This window comes from Trichoplusia ni, chromosome 2, assembly GCF_003590095.1.
Source record: "Trichoplusia ni isolate ovarian cell line Hi5 chromosome 2, tn1, whole genome shotgun sequence".
NCBI lineage: Eukaryota > Metazoa > Arthropoda > Insecta > Lepidoptera > Noctuidae > Trichoplusia > Trichoplusia ni.
This window is the reverse complement of record NC_039479.1, coordinates 3,307,589-3,330,090: the sequence shown is the minus strand read 5'-3', so window position 1 is coordinate 3,330,090 and position 22,502 is coordinate 3,307,589. Positions and strand designations below refer to the sequence as shown.

General features: G+C 37.4%; 1 protein-coding gene and 1 pseudogene across 1 annotated transcript; one reads left to right on the top strand and one right to left on the bottom strand.

Annotated features, from left to right (window-relative positions):
* Positions 1-21: 21 nt before the first annotated feature.
* LOC113501380 lies at positions 22-18,325 on the bottom strand (annotated as a pseudogene).
* Positions 18,326-20,029: 1,704 nt separating this feature from the next.
* Positions 20,030-22,336, top strand: LOC113503724 (methyltransferase-like protein 4). Its single transcript, XM_026885803.1, has 5 exons — positions 20,030-20,591; positions 20,709-20,944; positions 21,194-21,322; positions 21,570-21,910; positions 22,171-22,336. The coding sequence occupies exons 1-5, from the start codon at positions 20,391-20,393 to the stop codon at positions 22,308-22,310; spliced, it is 1,047 nt and encodes a 348-aa protein (XP_026741604.1). The 5' UTR covers positions 20,030-20,390; the 3' UTR covers positions 22,311-22,336.
* Positions 22,337-22,502: the final 166 nt, after the last annotated feature.

The following is a 22,502-nucleotide window of genomic DNA, read 5'->3' as shown; positions in this document are numbered from 1 at the left end:
AATTCCCAAAAAAATAACGAACTAAAAAATTAAAGTACAAAAAAACTTATACAATCTACATTCCTTCAAATTTTTTACCACATCTACATACATACCTTTAGTATCAGGCGAGGACCCGCTCACAACATCACTAATAGACCCGGTCGAGAGTCTCGCGGGCGGCGGCGCCAGGTCCCTGACCGGCAACGGCGTCAGCTCAACAGGCGTCAACTCCTTCTTAACCTCCTCAACCTTCTTCTCCTCCTCTCTTTCCCTCTCCTTCACAACAGGACTCTTCCTGAACGCGTCCTCAACGTGTGTGAAAGAGAGCGAGCTATTGTCGATGCAGTCAAAGAAGTCTGAGTTGTCGAACCCATCAGATTTCTCGTCGGATTTCTTTCGTTCTTTGGGTACTTCAGGCGGTAGGGATTCAAATTCGTCTTGTGGTGGTTCTGTTATTGTTATTTCGCGGAGTGCTGCGTACCTGGAAACAAAATGCTATGGATGAAGACGTGAGCATACATTATGCATATTCAATCGTACTTATGAGTCATTAGTATTCGTCATAGTACAAAAGAATCTTCGAATCTAAATCGATTAAATTATGCTTTAAACATTTTGAATTGAAAAACGCCATCTATTTATCTTTAAGTTCAGTATTAGACATAGACGTTATCATACGAAGAGAGTAAACTCAAAAACAACCAATCATCACAAATAGATACAGTCTACTGACAAAAAAAAATACAATGACCACATGTCAAAAGAAAAAATATCAAGAGTAAAATCTAGTAACATACCTATCATTGGTATTCTCCAGTTTAACCTCAACGTGACCATTATCGCGCGGTGACGTGCTCCTCCTGACCTTCTCAATCTGAAGAGTCTTCATCACAGACTTGATATCCTCAATTTTCGCGTCAATCTGCGACGGTTTCGGACTGACGGAGTTCCTGAACATATTGAAGGAATCCAGCGTCAATTCGTCTAAAGTTTTTAAAGGACTACGGGCTGGCTCTTTGGCCTCAACTTCCCGATCTTGATTAGCCCTCATCAGATTATCTATAGCCGTTAGTTCCTTTTCGTCTGAGTCTTGCTTCGGTTCCGCCTCTAAGATGTCTATAGGGTCTAAAATAGACTTGGCTTTTAACTCTTCCTCTTGAATTTCCCTAAAGGCCGCGTATCGGTCGTACGAAGCATTCGCTTTTTTGTCAAAGTCGTCGAAGTTTGCGACAAATGTGTCCGTGATTTCCGCTGTTGGGGTGAAGTTGTCTTCGAACTGTGGTTTGAAGTCGTTCTGTGTTGGCTTGTCGAGAATACCGCTAGGGGTCGATAGCCAGATAAAGCTGTCAATGGTTTCTCCTTTTCAACCCTCGTCGAAGGCTCAACGTGTATATGCTGAAACAAGTTGTAGGAATTATTATTGTTATTCGATTTCCTAATCTAAGCAAGGTAGGATAAATTGTCTACCTTTTTGTTTTCCCGCGTTCGCTGTTGTTTTTTGTTTTTGTTGAGAGGAAACAAAAATTTTAATGTGAGGTCAATGACATGATTATTCAGTTGTTTTTCACAACTGCGGCTTACACAAGTATGATTTTTACAAATAAAGAAGCAACGATTTTCTTATTATGCAATATAAATTATCCTTAAATAAAATAATAATAAATTAAATTATACTATTAACATAAACGTAACTTACCGCTCTATCGTTGTCGGCAGCTAGGTACGACCTGAGGTAGTCGGTCAGTTGCGGCAAAGTCATAGACGATAGTGTAGCGGCGGGGACTCGTAACCTGGAACGGGCCAGATGAGATGGAGATTATTTATATGTTCCTTCTGTTAAACTGCAGTAAACTGGCGCGTAGTAGACCTGTGATCATAATAGTCCCACGGGAACATAAAATCGGGATAAAAACTGTGTGTTAAATCCTGGTTATTAACTCTCTGTGCACCAAGTTTCGTCTAAATCCGTTCAGTGTTTTTTGCGTGAAAGAGGATCAAAATCCTTACCTACAAACTTTCGTGTTAATAATATTAGTAGGATACTATGTTAGTTCCCCATGTATATTAGTACCTGTGGGCCAGTTCGTCCATGGTGCAGGTGAGCAGCTGGCTGAGCGTGATGTCGAAGCGGCGCGCGGTGGGCAGCGGCGGCGGCGCCGGCGTCAGGTACTCGTCCTCGCTGCTGTTCGTGGCCGCCGACGACAGGCGCGGCTTCATGCTGCGGTCCGCCTGGGTGAGTATATACGACACAGTGATTATGAAAATACATATATTAAGTATTTGAATTTTGAAGCAACATAATACACAACAAAATCTATTTTTATTAGATCAGCATAAAATCAGGAAGCAATAACTGTAGCTCTAGACTTAAATTCGTTGCGAAGCATCTTCTCATAGACACTAAATACAGCTTACTCAGTACTAAAAATATCTATAAAATCTTGTTTTTTTAGTTGAAAGAATATCTAAATTGTTAAGGATTACCAACCGTACTTTATATCGTTTATGCTTGACTACAAAGACAAATCAACCTTAACATATTAAGATAGAGTTGCTATTAGAATAACACACTGACCAGCGGTTCCCGTCGCATGGCGGGCTTGGGCAACTGAGGCGGGCCCTCGTCATCATCATGGTCATGTGGGGGTCGCGGGGGCGGGCGGACCCCGCCCACCTCGCCCGCCTTCTTGGGCGGCAGCGGCGGCGGTGGCGACGCGCTCTCTACGCTCAGCTTGTGGGCTTGCGGCCGCTGGCGGACCATGCTGCCCTCTGTGCTCTGGGGGGTTTAACGAGTTATTGGGTTAGAGAGTTTGATTTGAAAGAGACTTGTCAAAGAACAGTCGAGCTGACTAGCTTTTGTTTCAGTGAGCAGACTTTTATTTTATGAATGCGAGGAAACATTTAAGAGGCAAAAATTTACAATGAGTCAAGTTTTTAAATACAGTTCGGGGCAATAGAGTAAGCAAAGCAGACTCGCAACCTTTGGCATCTAAAAATGTTGAGAAATACTTAGGTTGATCTAGCCAGGTGTAGTGTTGTGTTACCTGTCTCTGCAGACGCGGCGACTTGGGCACGGGCTCCGGCGGCAGCGAGACCTGCAGCGGGCCGTTGAACACGCTGCGGCCGTTCTCGAGCGGCGGCGGGCCGGGCTCGGCGCGCTCGGGCTTGGCCTTCAGCTCGTCCGGCCGCACGTCCACCCGCAGCGCGCTCGCCTTGGGGAACTCCGCCATGCTCGTGAACGGATCGTCTTTGAACGAGTCCGAGAACGGATCTGTGTTATCGAAAGGATCTGTCTCCGCGAACGGATCGGACGAGAAAAAGTTCCCCGAGAACAGTGCGGTCTGCGTCGGCTTGACGATCGCTACCGAGCCGCCCGAGTGCCGCGACAGTGACGTCATCGTCGTCGCCGGCCCGTAATGCTCTATCTTAGTGTCGGTGCTCACCGGCAATATGTCTGATATAAGGCTCTGTGTGGACACGAGGTCTTTGAGCACTTTCTTTGGCGGATTTTTGAGCTCCTGAAAGAAGAGTTTTTTGTCAACGTAAGGTTTACTCCGGCCGGTGCCGAGGGGGTCTAGTTCCGTGAATACGTCGTAACTGAGCGACTGCGTCGTTGACGCGCTGGGCTGGCATACCTGTAACACAGGCAGTCACCATAATACTAAGTATATGTAGACGTGATAACGCAGTTTTCATTTAAACTTCTAGTATTACTTGAGCATTACAATGTACAAGTAATCCTTGATTTTAATTTTCATTAAACAAAAAAATCGTTCTACATTGATTAAGCGTGCGTCTAAACACATAACCGAATTGTGCGTTTGTTTGTGCATTAACCGAGCAAAACGAGTCGTGCGGGAACTGTTCAGCGATACTGACGTCACGGTAAATGGCGACTCGCGAGGTTACGGCATGCTTTGGGTCACAACGGTTCTCGTTAAGGTAAAGTTAAGCGTCACGTCCACATAATTCAGTCTTATAGCATACAGACCAGACGTCACACAGGGAGCTCTACTAAGTATTCGAATAATATTGCGAACGATCGTCAACGATTTTTATAGAGACAAAAAGTAAAAAAAATACCAGCATTTAGATTTTTTTATAGTATCGCAATAATATTCAATACATCCAATTGAAAGCGGGTACCTGAGGGGTCATGCACTATAAATAATGTACTAAAACAGTCGTTCACTTACACATAACATGAACATAAAGTTACAGAATACAGCTTTTGCCAAAATAATTTCACAACTACAAGAAAAAATTGATTGATAAATAAATCATTACATCTGTCCATACGGCCGTTACGAACATAGATTAAAATAAGTAGGCTGAATTAATATTGTTTATATTACATAAATAAATAGGTTTTATATATTATTATTAATACTTCTGTTCATTCATTGGCTACTAAGTCTAGGTTTTTTTCGCAAACTCAAGAAATTAAGACTTTTAAATATTGCTTAGAAAAGTTAGAAAATTGAGTCTTGAGATCGCGAGTACATAATTACATAATAAGATCTTTAATGCGAAAGTGGTTTATATCTCAGTTGATACATGGATAGGAAACCATTCCTACGCCTATGAATAAAAGTATCCACTTTCACATTGCATTCAACAAATGACTTTACACTGGCCGTCGACATAAACTTAACTTGAATAATATTGTTTTAACAACAAAAACATACAACCGACTTCAAATAAAAACTTGATGATTTTTATGGCACCAAATGACAGCTATTTAATGTAGAACGAAAATGGATAAACAAAATCAATTTATTCAGTAATGAACTGGCTAGGTTCTGAGAGTTATAAACAAAATAAAAGAACAGACGAATTGAGAACCTTCTTCGTTTTGAAGTCGGTTGATAAAATTATTTAATAACATACTTATGCATGCCTAAGCTAGGGCCCACTGTGTGCAGAGCCATTTTTATATTTTACATACTAACAACATTTGGAGATGGCGCCAATATCGCACGTCTACTAAATAAAGTTTGTGTGGTAGTGAAGCCATCCGTTTTAAATAAATACTCCATAAAGTGGCCAAACGGCTTTCAACCTTTAGTTGTGAGCTTTAAGTTTTTTATTAGTTGTCTATATTAATACTGCCTAAAGCTAGCCATTCATGCTACGATACATCTCATAGTTTAACTGCACAATTTAACTGTGCAGTTGCAGGTGAACCGAATTGTGCCACGGCCCAGTAATGATATACAAGTTAATTCATGAGGTGTGTCATAACGTGTATGGGTATCTTAAGCCACAATACACTGTATGGAGTCAAACATCAATCCCTTAAATCTAACTTACAATAGCTACAGGTTTACTAACCGGCGCGGTTTCCGTGAGGTTGTCGACGAGGGCGGCGTGGGCTCGAAGTCAGCGGCGACGGTGGCGAGGTCGAAGGGGAGCGGGGGCGCGGTCTTGCCGGGGCTGAACACTGCGCGGGAGGTTGTGGAGGGCGCGGCCCGGGCCCCGCGCGGGCCCGCTACTGTAGCCGGCGGTGGGGGCAGGAGGCCCTTCTGGAGATAATGTATGGGTGGATATGATAATCTACGAGTATGTATGGATAATATAAGGTTTAATTCAGTTTCACCGATCCTGTTGTTTTGATAGCTAGTACTCGGGAGTATAATATAGTATGTGATAATGCAATACTAGGATATGACATAGAGCTGTGCTTGTGCTAGAGTAGAAAGGTGGAGCTCCGCTTTAAAATATAATTGAGTTTAAATTTGTTGGAATTGTCTTCTCGAGTACTCCGACTTCATACTTACTTTACTTCATGATTTTAACTATTTGGCTCTACTCTAAAAACGGACTAAGTCAAATGTAAATGTGAATGTTGAAATGGGGTCCGACTGTTTAGACCCTTAGATTTTGAAACCATTCGTGTTAGGTAATTCGTTTTCCGAAAAAATATGGCAAGATGGAAAGAAAATTCCAATTTTTAGAGAACATAAAGAATTAAGCAAAGACGATAAGTATTGTCTCAAATTCCCAAGTTTCACATAACGCATTTATTTGTCTCATGACCCAAATAATTAAATGTCGTAATACTAAAACTAAATAACCGATATATCCGCCAAGTTATATTGTTACTGGATGCTTGCCAAGAGTTTTTATTGATCTTGCCTTGAATAAGAGCAAGGTAGGATATTTTAGCAGGACAATAAAACTCAACTCTGAGGTATATATTTTAAGTTTTAAAACCGATACGTAGGTATTCTTGGGTATTGGAAGGTGAGAAAAGCAACGAACATAGAGATATCACTCGACACTGTATGTGTAATTTTTCGTTTATTGAAGGGACGCAAGAACTGGATCAGATATATTTTAGACGCATACAAGTGTGTTTTAAACAAATATTGACTGCTAGGGAAGGTTTTTTAGCACTTCTCGTAACTAAGATTTTCACAATCAGCTTCCAATCTTCTTTTGTTCAATACTACCTGTGTGATAACCAAGTAAACAGTGTGACAACAAGTCTCTAGTATCATCTTTGGATGAAGGTAGACCGTCGAACCGCATCAAATCTCGCTGGAGAGAGAGAACTATTATACTCCAGTCTGGGCAAAAATCACCACCCTGCTTTTTACATCATGCACTTAACCTTTAATATTACCTGTGCGGGTATCGCAGTGAAGGAGTCCCAAATGGGTCGTTGGAAGGGGTCAGACCCTCGACTTGCGTCAGTCCCCGCCGGAGGGAGCTGAGCTCCTGCTCCAGGTCCACCAGCTCCGCGACGCCGCCTTCCGCGCCGATATCTGCAGCTTTAGACGTCGATGAGGTCGCCTCCGTAGATGTTATACTCTGTGGAGACATAGAAGTGGAAGGTTCTTGTTAATCACAGTATAATGTGAGGTATGGTGTGACTAAGAGTTCGGATTACCTCTGGGCGGAGGAAGTCCAGTTGGGATTATCCAGAATTTAAAAGGTATAGGTACTTCTAACGTATATAAAGAGCTCACTGTAAGTCTGCACTTAAATTCATCTTTGTATCCGTAAAGGTAAAACAATAAGATGATCCGCCAGATTTTTCGATACTTCAATCCAAAAAAGGACATGCTTATGTCTTGGCTACAAAACCGACCACCTACACAGGCAAGACCGCGATCAAAAATATAGGACACAATTTAACCTTTGGCTAAACTTTTCGAGTGCATGCAAAATTTCCATACATCAATTAGCTTATACGCAAAGATCAACAAGTTCAATCAATCCAGATTTGTGTGACCATCTATTTCATATCGACATTGACTCCTAATTGATATTGCATTTTATCGTTTGTTTTTATCAGTAGTAATTGATTGATTATAAGCACCAGTTATAAATAGCTCCGACTGCATGTATGAGAGTTGTAGTATATTTACAATAATACAGTACAGCATACCCAATAATTTAAAGCTATCGACAAATAATGTACCCACTTAAGATAATATATCAGGAATTAGTATTTATTTGTGTATTAATTAATTTGTTAATGTGTGTATATTATAAAGCTGTTTTGTATGTCGTGGTAATAATAATAATCATCGTTCCACAGTGGGGTATAGTCTTCAGATCGCTTAACGACTACCTATACCAAGGGGGAAATAGGGAACGTATGAGGCATGAACCATACCATATATGGAAGGTATAAACATAGTCACTACGCTTTTTCTTTGTTGTTTTAAGTGTATTAAGTTCTCTAACACCGCAGTGACTAAAGTCTATTCGAATTGTATTTTATCATTTTAACAGCAAGGCAGGAATAAAATTTTAGTCCATTTAATATACCTAAAAAGGCAATATATTTTTCTAACTAATAAAAAATTGAGTTCAAAATCAATGCCCTGGATGAATGACAATCTTTGATACCTTGACCATGAACTCAGTACTTGTATTGATACAAATAATTTATGTTTATTTATTAATACATAATTACGACTGTCCGACAAGTAAGATAAAAGTTTAACAACTTATTATTCTCTTATCTGAGAAGGACGTTTGATGCACTCAAGTACAATTTTACAATTTTATTCTCAACAAGCTCACAGTTAACCTTTATACGATATTTATCTTTAACACTACACAATAAAGACTATATTGTTGTGAATATTTTAAACTTAATGTTGATTGTATAGTGTACCGCAACAAGAAGTAAAAATATGTTTTTTATAGTCTTTATTGCAATACAATAAAGTTGATTATCGATTAAAAGTATCCATTGTCGTGTGGCTGATGGATCATTGTGAACATAAAATAATTGTTATCCTTATTCGGTCATCGACCTCTTGCACAAGGCTAGTCGATAAGCTTAGAGAGATTATATTTAGTCTGACGTTTTTTTATTTACAACTAGATTATCATAAAGTGTACCTCCTGTATATGGGAAGGTTCAATCAAGGTCGTTCACTATCAATTGTGCTCAAGCTGTCTTTATAAAGGAAATTGGTTTTCTCCCGCGTCTGCCATTTCAAGGGCGTCGCCAAGGGGGGGCAGGAAGGGGCAGCTGCCCCCCCCTAGAGATTCTAAAAACTTGCCAAATATCACGCAACCAAAGTCCTAAGTATTTGACTAGATTCGCTTGAAGTTCAAGCCTTGAACAATCATTCCCATGCGTTGAAACTCGAATGAATTCACCAATTCCACTCTTAAGAGCATTCACAAAATGATTGCGCTCAAGTTTAGGTAAAAGAGTGCGTCATTGTCTATGGTGCGTAGCGAATCACACGAATGCAATATAAACAGTGTAACATCAGTAACATGAGAGTCAAGACCGACGAAACAATCTTGAGCCGTTATTGTAATATGTTTTGGTAAAAATTATAGATTATGAAAAATTGAATATTTTATTTAGCGTAATGCGTTTACACATTACGCTAAATAAAATAAACAAAGAAACACTGATAGGTATTATGTAAAATATTTATAGCGAATGATACTTATAAAAAAATGGTTAAATAGAACACGGGGTGGATGTACAATGGGGCCGGTGTTTCCTTGTCGTCTACGTCGGATCAGATACAAAAGTGCTACCCTCTTCCATGCGGTTTAGACAGTTTCTCATTCTAAAATGCTAAAAAAATAACTATTAATTTCCGATATCCGATATCCGGCCTGGAGGAGGATATCACTTCAATGCCGCGCATTGTTGGGAAACAACGTCATCGAAGCAATCACCCAGCAGAAAGCCCTTCAGAATTCTGGAAAAGATCATTAATAATACCATACTTGGACTCCGTTATTACATCGCTTGAAACACGCTTTGCTGAAGAAAATACTCCATCATTTGCTTTATCTAAATTACACCCCGCACAAATGCAAACGATGTCAGTCGAAAATCTCACAGAAACTTGCGAAACTATTGCTCAGTTTTATAATTTACCAAACATAAAAATTGAATTGAATCGAGCTTTGGCAGCAATTCTGGTATAATAAACCAAACTCAACAGATCAAACGGTTGTTGATATCCTAAAAGAAGCAAAAACCTCTTTCCCGACACGGAAAAAGCGTTAAAAATTTTGATCGCTCTTCCATGCACGACGTGTACGGTAGAGCGATCGTTTAGCAGCCTCAGGAGACTAAAAACCTGGCTAAGAAGCACTATGAGTGAAAATCGCCTCAATGGTTTGGCCATGATGAGTGTGCACCGAAAACTTATACATGGAAACTTACAAGATTTTAATAATAAAGTGTCGAGAAGTTTACAATGAATCCCCGAAAATTATATTTTAATTAACCTAATATAAACAAACAACGACCATATAATATTAAAATCTGATAATTAAACAAAATACGCTGTACGCTGTACACTTATTCAAATTCAAACTCCTTTTTATTCTATTTTTCTAATAAATATTATTATAACTTATTTACAAGTTTTTTATTGCATAGTCAAGAGCTCGTGCTCCTGTAGTTTACACATTGGACTCTGTACTGTCACAGATACCTACAATTCATACCTACTTTTCTCATTCATAGAGAATGAGAAAAGTATGAATTGTAGTAAGTAAAGTCAACTTGCCCCCCCTGCGCCATCGGCTGGCGACGCCCTTGTGCCATTTCCGTCAAAGACATGTAGAAACATAAAATGACTGAGGAAAATTGGCGCAATGCCTAACTGTATGGCTGTCTACGCATAATAACGAGTTTAGTTTTATTTTAATAGAAAATGGAAATAATGAATACATTCAATTTTATGATAGAATATACATAGGCTAATTACAGCGATTAAAAGTAAAGCTATCATGGCATACAATAATTAAGTATTGCCAAACTTTGGCAACATGAATACAAATGTTGCCAGCTCATTTAATGATACTGCAAAGGAGCAATATTGCATGTTAACGGTTTTGAGGTTGCGTGACACCAAATGATACCAGATATTATCTTCTACTTGGTTGCGACAGAATTAACAAAATTATAATCTAAACTGTGACAAAATTGGGTCTATTTTTCTATAATTTAAAAAATAGGTAAAGAATAAGACTTCAGGTGGCTTAAAAATAACTAATCGATACGTCTGTGTCCGTGCGGCTGAAAGATTAATTACGTTCGTGTATTCATTTGGAAAATATAAAAAAACCAATGTAACACCGAACACGCTGAATAATGTATTGATTTACATGTTTTTTTCTCTGGTTCATTTTTAAGAAAGTGTTGAATTTAATGCGTTCATCTTTGGTAACGTTAGGTATTACAATTTCGACGGTCAATCTCACTATGGGATACTGTGAAGATAGGTCCATGAAAAAATTAAAAAAAATAAAATTCGGCAGAATCTGGTAAAACTATTGGAAGGTGAAATGGTATGCAGAAGAAAATAAAGAAATAAATTAAAACTGAATTGGTGTGGGCTTCTATTTTCCAAAACAAACGTAATCAAATCTATAAGTTAGTGGTATTTTATAAAACACTTCGATTATATATTTACGAAATATCTATATTACGGAACCCGAACTCTTAGTTTCTATTTACGAAATTACACAATAGACAAACAAATGCTTTGAAAATTTGGACTAATTCTCGTATTCGCACTTCCCTTCTCCTTATTGTGGACACACTTTGCTACTTTCGATATTTTCTCCCCCCAACTGCCTCTGTTGCATTCATTAAATCAATAGATTTGTTATTTTTTTAGTAATATAACTTTGTTTTATTATCATAGTTAATCTGCTAACAATGGTATGGATTGCATGATTGCATGTTTAAAATTTCTGTTATAACCTAACTTGTTTTTCGTTCCGATAAATAAACATACAACAAAATGCATGAAAACCAACTCTTATTACATCCTCCGTTACTCGTTCCGTTTATCAATTACTTTTATTAAACACGTAATGACCGCAAGATATGGATAAAGTGACTTTGAATCCCGCTCATGTAGATTCAATTGAGGGAAATTGGCAATTAGCGTAGGAGAGGCAGACTTGGACTTTTATTTTTTATAGTGATTAATGCTGTCACCGCTCGGAATAACAATTAGATGACGCGTTGGTCGAACATGACATAAAAAGTAAAGACTAGTACCATAACAGTATATGAATTATTAATGCCTATCTATGTGCGTTAATTCGTCGGAACCGCTGGACACATTTTAATGAAAATTGACACAATGGTAACGAGTGACTGAAGGATGACAGTACAGAGTAACACCTACCTTTTTGTAACGATATTTTTTATATCGAATTGTCCGCCATGAAAACATTTTATTAGATTAACTTTCAAAATTATTAGTAAATTGATACTTGATAACAGTTTTGGTAGATAAGTACAGAATCATAAAAAAATCCAAAACTACACAACTTTTCCGCACTAGTATATCTTATCACGTTAAACTTTTTCAGCAAGAATTTACAGAACACAATAGCAACACTGCACCTTTTTCCTCCGTTTCACAGTCCACTCTGGAGTGAGAAGCCACATTTTATTACAGCCACAATGAGTGCCCGACCTACGCTACGACGGCAGCAGCAATGTCCAGTATTCCAATGTTTTGACGACGGACACAACAATCGATTGACTCATACACAATAATATTCATCACGATTTCGCTATTGTTACTTCATTTATTAAATAACACACATAATCGTTGCACATTTTTTTATCGATGCTTGAAATTAGCCTTAGGAGGCTCTGAATGCTTCACCAGACTGTTACATTGCAAAATGTGGAATTGAGTCGCGGGTAAGGCTGACTAACTAACGTAGGATCACATAACAGTAATTCCAGGTCCAAAAATCCTCATTAAAGGAGCAATATACTTCTTATTCTTCGTGTTCTTCTGCAGTTCTCGTCGTAATGTGTTTTATAATTTTCCCACCCCATAGACCTACTTCAGCCAGTTCCGATCGAAAACTGACTCGAAAGACATGTGCGAATAACTAGGTTACGAACACAAGACTAAAAGATTTTCGGATAATTAGGATATTTGGATTGATCAGTTCCTGACAACGAAATAATCTTGTAACCATTCTCCAAAACATCCAGCGCCGCATTACTTTTTGATAGCGGCACTCTTGTTTTGAAAACAGCCCGCTTAGAAATCTATGGAACGCAAAATATTTTTTATGTTCGTGTGTAGTTTACCTAACATGTATGTTTACCACGCGGGAGCCGGCTAATTTTAAGCCCAAAATGTAGGGTGGGATTTAGTTCCCCATAAAAATACTTTAGAATTAATGATGCTAATCAAAATTTTAGGCTAGTTTCACGTTTTTCGGCATTAAGTACACAGCACGAAAGTTATTGAGAAAGAAATCATATTAAGGTTTTTTCTGAGAATAATACATTTTTTTTAAGTGTAAACTCAAACTATTCATTTAACGGATTTTAATGAATGTATGGCGAACAAGACCTATCGTAACGAAATGCCATTTCTATAGGTTAAGCGTTAAATAGAGACAAGAAGTGTACAGGCACGTCGCGGACGTAACCTCCAGCCGTCCTTGAGCACTCGAACGTCCAAAAACCGAACCTGAATCTGGGCAAAATGACATTCAGACGCGCGAAAAATTAAGATGAGTTGCTGGACGCCTGCTTCGACGTCGTCCACTTTGACAGTCTTCGGACGAGATATACCACCTCCGATACCTCTCTTTAAACGACAAACTGGATTCGTTCTGACAAAATTCTTCTCTTTTCGTTTGTTTGACAAAATTCTGGACTCCGTTATCCTTACACCAGGATAATGAGAAAACAAGAAAGGAGGCTCTGCAGTGTCAGCAGTCGGCCTACAAATGTCTATCAATAATTTTTGTAACATTTTCATCACGAACACAGTTTCTCTAGATTTTGTGGTAGGAGGGCGCTTTTCTTAAGTTTAATTTACCTTAGCCTTGTTTTCAGTGGACGTATTGGTCGTGTGCCGCACCAAGCTGCTGGTTACCGTCTTGCCTTCTAGCTGCTGCTTCGCCATTTCCACCTCCTTCTTCTTCAGCTCAAACACAACTTGAAATAAGTCTCTCATCGCTATAACTACCTATAAACAACAATTTAAATGATTTAGTACAAAAACAAGCAAGAAAAGGGTAAAAAATATAAATTCTTGTCATCTTCATGTTTAGTAGAATTGCTTCAATAATAGTTTAATGGTTAAAGGTAACTGGCGTTCAAATCCCTACGGCGAGGATTTATTCATGTCTAGTGATTATAAAACCTTTTTTAAATCATCAGTAAACTTCTAGTTATAACTTTGAGGGAGCAGGATTGTTCTGAGTCTGGGTGTCTTTAAGCATGTGATTTGTATGATTGTAAAATCCCCCGCGACATAAGGATTAAATTCCTTACTGCGGGAATCTCTTTTCTATAACTTCTTAATAATTTAATATAGTAACAGTAACTTAAAGCCCTTTCATGTGATGCTCAGTTCCTCTATATATTCAACCGAGTACTGAACTTTGAGAAAAGGACATAAATTGAAGTCATGCTCATGAAAATATTCGATTTCCAACATATCAAGTAGTCTTCATAAAACTAGGTTATTCTGAATAACAGCATTGGACTTCTGATAGGAAATAGCCAGACCCAAAATGTTATTGAGGGATGATTTCTTATTGAAAAAAAAATATACCACAGCTTTATCGAAAGAGCATTTGTCAGCTGATCCTAATTGCTATGGCAGGCTGATTGCATACTGGGGAAATGACTGCTGCTTTTTTGAAAACAGCAGATTATTTCCAAGAAGCGGTGTTATGAATCCTTGGATATGTTTAAACATTTTATAAAGGTATAGATCTTACTTGACTAGCAGCTTTATCAGTCTTGATACCGAAGAACCGGTGTCCGGTGTCGGGCGAGCCGAATATGTAGCCGAAGGCGCGCGAGTCCGTCATGTCCTGCGCTATGAACGATATCTTGTGCACGGGGTGGTGGTACAGCGAGTCCTGGATAACACAAACAAGCTATAAACATACGGCAAAAAATCGTGGACTTTTGTAAAATATTTGTGAAATATCAGTTATGTGAGGGACAGGGAATCTAGGTTATTAATCTAAAATAAAGAAAGAGTCTAAAATATTATTTATTTGGGTTTCGTATCCTAAGGGCACACAAAGGACAGGAACGAACGCGTGGGTTGTAGTCTGTATAAGTCTCTCCCTTCCCCAAAACGGGAGAAGTCATTTGATGACTTCCCATCCGAAAAGGGCCATCTTAAACTTGAGTCTCGATTTAGTATTCAAAGGTTCGAATAAAAAGTCCAAACTGTGCAAAAAAGGAAGGTTCAATGTAATAAGACTGGCAACATACTCTATAAATAATCTGCTATTAAACAGCGGACCGCGATAACAATGTAAATATTTGTACCGAGTTGACTACATGTGGGTTTTGTAAGAAATTTCAAAGTATGCTCGTCTTACCCTAGCTGGTTAGCCTTGCTAAGTTATTAACCCTAGTTACGTAATACTCCAGTCAATAAAACCAGTCTTTAAAACAACATTTTAAGTCTGCAACGAAATAAACCTGCAGTTTTATTTGCTTATTCATTTTGAACTATATTTTTCAGTTCATATAGTTGGTGAATCCGTACGCGTTACTGGACGTACACTCGAAATATATTAATCAAGTTAGAATAATAATTAATTATGTGAAAAATAATATTAGTGAAGTGCTGTGAAAGAGAGATGCCGCTCTACGCTGTGTGTTGTGCTTTCCCGCTTCCACAACCATAGTCATATAACTTTAAAGCGTGGTGGTACCGGAACCTTATTACTAGGGCTCCACCGTCAGCCTGATATATTTCTGTTGCCTCTCTAAAAACGAATACTAAAACTCAAAAACGAGAGGCAAAGTATCTTAAACTATTTTAAGAGAACCCCCAGTTTCACAGGTAAAATTTATACTAAACCGAGTTCTTTCAAGCTATACCTACAATGGAGTACCACTTACACCAGTCTTATCATCGCGCAGCCTGAGGCCGTCGATGGCGACGTGGACCTGTATCCTCTGCTTGTGCTCGCCGGCGGCGCGGATCGCCATCTTGAGGTCGGCCAGCGCCTCCTGGCACATCCTGTCGCCGCGAGCCTCGGGCACCTCGAGCACGCCGATCAGCTTCGCTCGGAACGCCACGCCTTCGCCGAGAAACCGGCCCGGCTCGTTCTTGTCTGGATAACGTGATGTTTGTATTGTAGTTAGACATTTACTACGAACTATGTATCTCTAACTAAACATCTCCAACTTTATCTTTCTTACTATTCAGGATAGGGGAGCAGATCCTAATTTCGTTACCCTATACGTTCGGATTTTGATTTGATAGCTTGCAGAAAGAAGGTATCAGTACGTATCTAACTTGACCTAAGTCTTCCATTTCGGATGAAATGGGCAAAATGAGGTTGGAATAGGTGTGTTAAGACGCTGTCAAAATCTTTTCACATTACTCTCAAACTGATTGTTTTAGAGTACCGCGTATCTGCCGCACCACTGACTAGTCTACGTTAATCTGAACAAAGTATGAGTAATTTCTTTGTTATTAAGAAATGAGTTTTAATTTCGTAGTGAAGTATTTCACAACGTTCTGGGCCAAGGATTTCAACAAAGAATTTTTGTTATTTATTCGGCTATCGTAATCATAAACGGCCTAAAGGAAGACACAACTTTAATACTGTCAAACTCCTTATTCCGCAAAGGCATTCGAAAACACACACATATCATACAAAGGCCAATGACTTGAACTTTAATGCCAATGTCAAACAGCCATTGTTTTCAGAATATAGGACTTTCATACATTATCTTTGTCAGGCATAATCAGAATGAATATGCCGCGATAATACAAGCATCGCATAGTAAACAATCCCGTAGTCGTTAGTCAAGCAAGTCAATCAAGTCTAAATATAATAAAGCACGTTAGTAAGCACAAGTGCACACACATAACACTCATTAACATAATTACATCACCTTTGTTAATCAGACTTTTTGATTCCATCTTTTTCAATGTCATGTTTTATTTTTACACCTTTCCGTGGAGCACAAACAACGCGACTGGAGTAGTTACAGCGCAAAATAAAAGTGAGTTCGGGTGTCCTATTTTGGCCCCTGTTTACGGTGCATCATTCCCAGTTTAATTGAATTTCCTGTTTTTAAATTTAGATCCTCGATTGTCGCAGGCCCGCCGGCACCTGTCTGATGCGACCTCTTTCAAAACGGTGATATACTTTTAATTTCGTTCAAAAGTGTTAGGAAATGCGCCGAGAATGTTGTATGCATACTGCGCAATCATTGCATGCCATATACTTAGAGATATGTATGTTATTTACGAAAGAACAAGCTTTGTTTTGAGGACGAGATGTTAGTCTAGTCATGGAATTCAGTGTTACATTGTTGAAGTTCTATTTACAGAATGCTGCTAACGCTAAGAGTCTGTTTATTAAACCTGCTTTTTTCAGGCGAGCGTCTGATAAGAGGCAGATTTATTCGGTTAATCAAATACCGTAAGTGTTTTATTGCTGCGAATATTTTTATCGGGAATGCTTTTGCACATGTAGTACAATATAGTATTATGATAATATTAGAGACTACCTATTAATAGTTAAATACAATAACCGGACATCCGAATACAGTAACATAGTAATTAAAAACACGTTCACGAGAGAAAAGTGCTCTGAATTGTTTCGTGTAATATATTATAGACGATACTCATTGTGCTCAGTTCATTCAAAATTGATATGTGTAAGATAATTAAGCAGACAAAGTTTTAACGAATACAGTAGCGGCATTAATTAAAAATAATAAACGAAGCTGCCAACAGGAGTAATGAGAAGAGTAGGTACATGCCAAGATATTGTTACGAACACACACAAGCATGACTGTCTGCTCTAAGGACAGATGTACTCACCGAACTGCCGTAAGAGATGCTGGAAATGACACACCTGCATAATTTCCCGTACAAACCGACAAATAGCAAGTTATGGAGTTAGTCCCCTCGACGCACCGCCGCTCCACATCCGCCACGGGCCCACAACACACCCTCTGTCCAAAACACCACGGGGGTCACTCATTATGACAAGGACTAGCAGCACACTGAGCGAGCGCCGTCCACGTACAGTTAGTAGGTGACATAGCCGATACATGCAGGTTACAACATATACCGCAAAATATAATAAAGCTAAGTAATATGCGAATAACGTGGTTGGGAACATGTAGCGCTATCTAACAACACCGCATTACCGTCATATCAAAAGTAGAGAAAAACATCGTGATCAAGAAGCTTAGTTGAGCTAACACGTTACGGACTCACATTTGCAAGGGCTGGTTTTCTTACGAAGGGTTTGCATTGGAAAGTCAGTCGGTAACTTGTGATTGAACATCGGTAACTTTTTAAATCTCCACTGAAATACAAATACACTATTGGAATTCACTGGGCACCGCTGCGCGACTACATTATAGGCACTGTTCATATAAAAATGCAATATTCAAGTTTCACTATGAGGTTTATTGATTTTTACGTTGCCGTCGGTAATGTGTGAGGATGCGTGAGAGGTGGTCGCGGACGGGTCTCACATGATGGAGACACGCGGCCGTGGATGAAATAGGCAGGAACAGCGGACAGTTCGTGGAATTAACATTAGTGTATGATTTGGATGGCAATGGAGGGTCGCAGCGGCGGGCACCACATGGGCGCACTGGCGGCGGCGCGCGCAGCTCGTCTCCCCTCGCGCCGCACGCTCGCGCACCCGCCCCTAATCAATATTCGCTCCCGATCTCTGCTCTCTACAACTTTTATGGTTCCTTCAATGAACACGCGCACTATTTCGACTCCGTCGTTAATTTTTAAGCGATTTTTTTACCTCACTTAATTTGATGAAGTAGAATTTTGGACTAACGTAATTATATAATGAATTTTCAAGATAATGTTGAATACATATTTATTTAAAGTCTCTTAGTTAAAAATGATCTGAGTACTAAATATTATCAGTTAGGAGATATGACTGATGAGATATATTCATGTAATCCCTTTGTTGAAAGTGTCACTATATTTGAGTATACAGATAAGATAATTTTAGGAAGGGAAATTAAAGGTGTTTTCACGGTCAACACCACCTATTTGTTAATTAACTAATTTGTTTTTTCATCTTTTATTTTTGATTTAAATATAATAGTATAGCCTATTTATCGCTAATTAATTGTTAATATTTTGCAGAACCACATTGGTTTAAATTATTGACAGTAATTATAAATGTGCGTGTTTGGATGAATGGATGGGATTTATGTATGTTATTCAAAACACAATACTATGAATGAAATGACCCAGATGAAATTGGACAAATAAATGAATGAGTGCTTCAAATCACTGTGATTATATTTATTTTTGTATTATTTACCTTTTTTTAATACATCTCTTTATGAAATTACTTTTACAATTAACAAATACAGTACAAATTATAATGATAATAATTATAAATACAGAAATATCTCAAAATAATAAGATGACTGTTTATTGCATGTAAAAAACTAAGTATAATTTTTCTAGAATTATTCTTACCATTTTACATAAATCAAATAAATAAAGATACTTTTAAAATACTATGTACATTGAAACTGTCTAGGTACAAAATGAACAAACCACATGAAAAAAAAAAGAATACTAATAAACTGAATACAGATTCATAAGTACTCATCATTGATGTTTAAAAGTAATCTTAGAATTTACTTCATGGGAATGATCACAACAATGATGTGAATTATATGTTATGTTGTGCCTCCAAGAGAATAGTAGTGTTATTAGTGTTAAGTAATACATATTTATAGATGATGCTTATGCAAACAGCATCTAAAAAAAAAATACTTTGACACACAATTAAATGATTCACAAGATTATAATGCACCATAAAGTAATTTATTAATTAATCTCACTATTAAATAAATATATTAAAATGATCATGAATGAAACATAACTCTGTTTATTGTATCTGTGTAAACCGGTAAAACCGGGAGGCTATATTTTTTAGCGACCTACACCTAGCTATTTACAAAACCGAGTCGGCGTTCTTGAAAAACGAGGCCATCTCTATGTTAAATGTTATACAACTTATCAAATAAATTAAGTCTTATTAGATTATATATCAAAGGAAGTTACCTTTATTAACAGCCATGATCTAAATAAAAGATCGTAGAATACAAAACATCGTCATCAACTTGTTACAAAAACTGTTTTCTTCAAATATTATATAAAAACTTCACTAAATATTAGCAAATAATGAATAAGGACATACAACATTCACGTACTTTCACTATGTTTAGGACCCGAGTTTGCTATTAAATAGCAAGCTATCAAAATTATTTACAACAAACCGTTGAATTAACGAAACAAGCTATTGTGAATCTCACAACTTGGTTTGCTTTTGGCTTCGTTTCGTATTTGACGATCTGACAGTTGACAGCAACTTAGCGGGTTGGAACGCTTGAACCATAAAAAGTTACTATTTAAATTAAAATTTCAATTTTTCCTCTGATTTGCAATGTGATTCGAGACGCAAAGTTCATACAGAATTTACTTTGTATTCTTGCCATTAATATACATTTTGCGTTGAGTATAGACATGATTAAGGATTTTGCTATAATATGGAAACTACCATGACCAAAAATTTATACTATCTCGCAGTGGCAATATTGGATTCTTTGTTTGCTATGTCATTGCATGTAAACAAAGTAGAAAGAAACAGATAGATATGTTCGACTCTAGTGTAAGCGGGAAAGGAAAATAATTACTGATAAAACAATGACAGCTGAGTTCAGCTGATCGTAATGTAAATCGTTCTTTATTTGTTGTGTATTCGATGTATTTTAATGATTTTATGTGTGAACGGACACAGTATAACCACTTGTTTTAAACATTAATATTTCATACTATCAACATAATAAAATTACGACACTTGCAATTTAGAAACATTACAATTTTGTAGAACAGTTCGACGCCTTTTTAACCATGGCTTTACTATTTAAACAAGATGATTGCTATTTGATTGATCACAGAGAATATATAACCGGCGTTTATAACAACACAACGGTGAATGAAAATAAATCGGCTTCATTCAGCGTTTTAGCAAAACTTTTCTCTATAGTTCACGAAAAAGAAATGGAAGTTAGTAGAAAAAGGGGTCACAATTCTGATATTATAAATAAAGAGGTAAGTTTTATCCCATTTTAAAATTTTATTTATTTTTATAGAAAGATTAATGTTGACACAAAAATGCCCTCCAACATGATAATGTTATAATAAGATTAAAATTCCTTTGCTTTTCAGACTGTTTTAGTAAAAAGTATTTATGCAAAGTTTAAGCAAGAAGTTCCATTTAAAATAATGGATAGCCTCAAAAGTAAATATAAATTGATAGACACATCTGGTGTAAGAGATCTTTCTAAACAATTATTTGAATCAACCATATTTGAGTTGACCGGTGTAAACGGGGGTAATAATTCTGAAACATCTCTTAAGTGTCGAATACAAGGAAAGGACTTTTTGGTGCCATATAATTCAAGGTATGGTTTCAAATAAAAGTTTTTTGTAAATATTTTAGTGTGGGATGTAGTGCCTTCATCACAAAAAAAGGATCAAAAATTATATTTTTGCTCCATGGGAGTTCAGAAGTTGTTTTTATTCTATAGTTTGCTTACATTTTTCCATTCAGCTTTATTATTTATAATAATTACCAGACTAATAAATGCTTTTTATGAAATATTCAACCCTTTTTGATGCTAAGTGACTTAATGATGTTCTTAATGTTTAAGATTCCGCTGTGGAGATGTAAAAGAGCAATGCCAGAAGTTGGAAGGTAGTAAATTTGACATAGTTGTAGCTGATCCTCCTTGGTGGAATAAATACATAAGAAGACTAAAGAATTCTAATGATAAATTAAGGTAATAATACTTTTTAAGACATGAATTTCAAAATTTGTTAAAACTTAAGCTATTTAAAGGTGAGGTGCATATTATGCCATAACCCTGCCATGCAGAAATGAACTTAAGCAAGTCTAATATATGATCCTAATTCCAATAAATCATAGGATGCAGATTGCAGGTGAAGGATTCATGAGAATAAATTACATGGAAACTCTGTTATTTTTTGTATGTAAATAGATTAAACAATTTAAAAGTATTCTTTTAGTTATTCAATGATGTACAATGAGGATATAGCAGCAATACCAGTACAAAACCTCCTTTCTGACAACTGCCTTGTTGCAGTGTGGTGTACAAACGCTCCAAGCAATGTTGCCGCTGTTAAAAATATAATATTTCCTAAATGGGGAGTTGAGTATATGGCAACTTGGTACTGGTTGAAGGTAACAGTGGATTTACAGCCATTGTGCCCTTTTGGTTCAGGTTGTAATAAGCAGCCATACGAGAGGATAATATTGGGCAAAGTGGGTGATGTAAAGGAGGTTCCTGATGCCCAATTGGTCGTAAGTGTGCCCAGTGCTTTACATTCGCACAAACCACCACTTTTAGGTAAGTTATATTATAATACTAGCTTTAGTATGTATGGACGTCAAAAATTACTCTATCCTCCTTTTTCTAAGCTTATAAGTTTCGTTTGATGTAGTACCTAGTTTATTTTTCCCAAGTGTTCTAGACAACCAGATAAAGTAACTTCCTCATTTATAATAGTCTTCTAATCATTAAGTTGGTTGCAATTTATTTCGTAAAATTAGTTGTTTGAAGGATTTTGAGCCCAAAAAAGTATAGCTTTTTTGATTATTTTGTTACAGATATTTTGTCTTCTTTCGTTAAAATAGAAAAGGCACAAACACTAGAACTATTTGCGCGATATCTTCTCCCGAACACTACAAGCGTGGGGTACGAGCCCTTGAAATGGCAACACGAATCGTTATTTGAAGAAATAGATTGACAATAAAGTAAAGTATAGGAAACGAAGTGGTATTTTTCATTGAATGCTGGAATATGCGGTCTCACCGCCGCGCCTACTCTCAATTATTCCACATTCCATATCCCCACCACTTCAAAACATCAAAGGTAACCTTTATTATTTGCCTTTTTTCATTTAATATGAGGCTCAGGAGATTAAAATATTTGGCACCAA

Bases quoted from the DNA above. Each gene is read 5' to 3' on its own strand.
- LOC113503724 (XM_026885803.1), top strand. From the start codon at position 20,391: ATGGCTTTACTATTTAAACAAGATGATTGCTATTTGATTGATCACAGA. The intron at 20,945-21,193 runs GTATGGTTTCAA...TTAATGTTTAAG, and splicing joins TTGGTGCCATATAATTCAAG to ATTCCGCTGTGGAGATGTAA. The intron at 21,323-21,569 runs GTAATAATACTT...GTATTCTTTTAG, and splicing joins AATTCTAATGATAAATTAAG to TTATTCAATGATGTACAATG.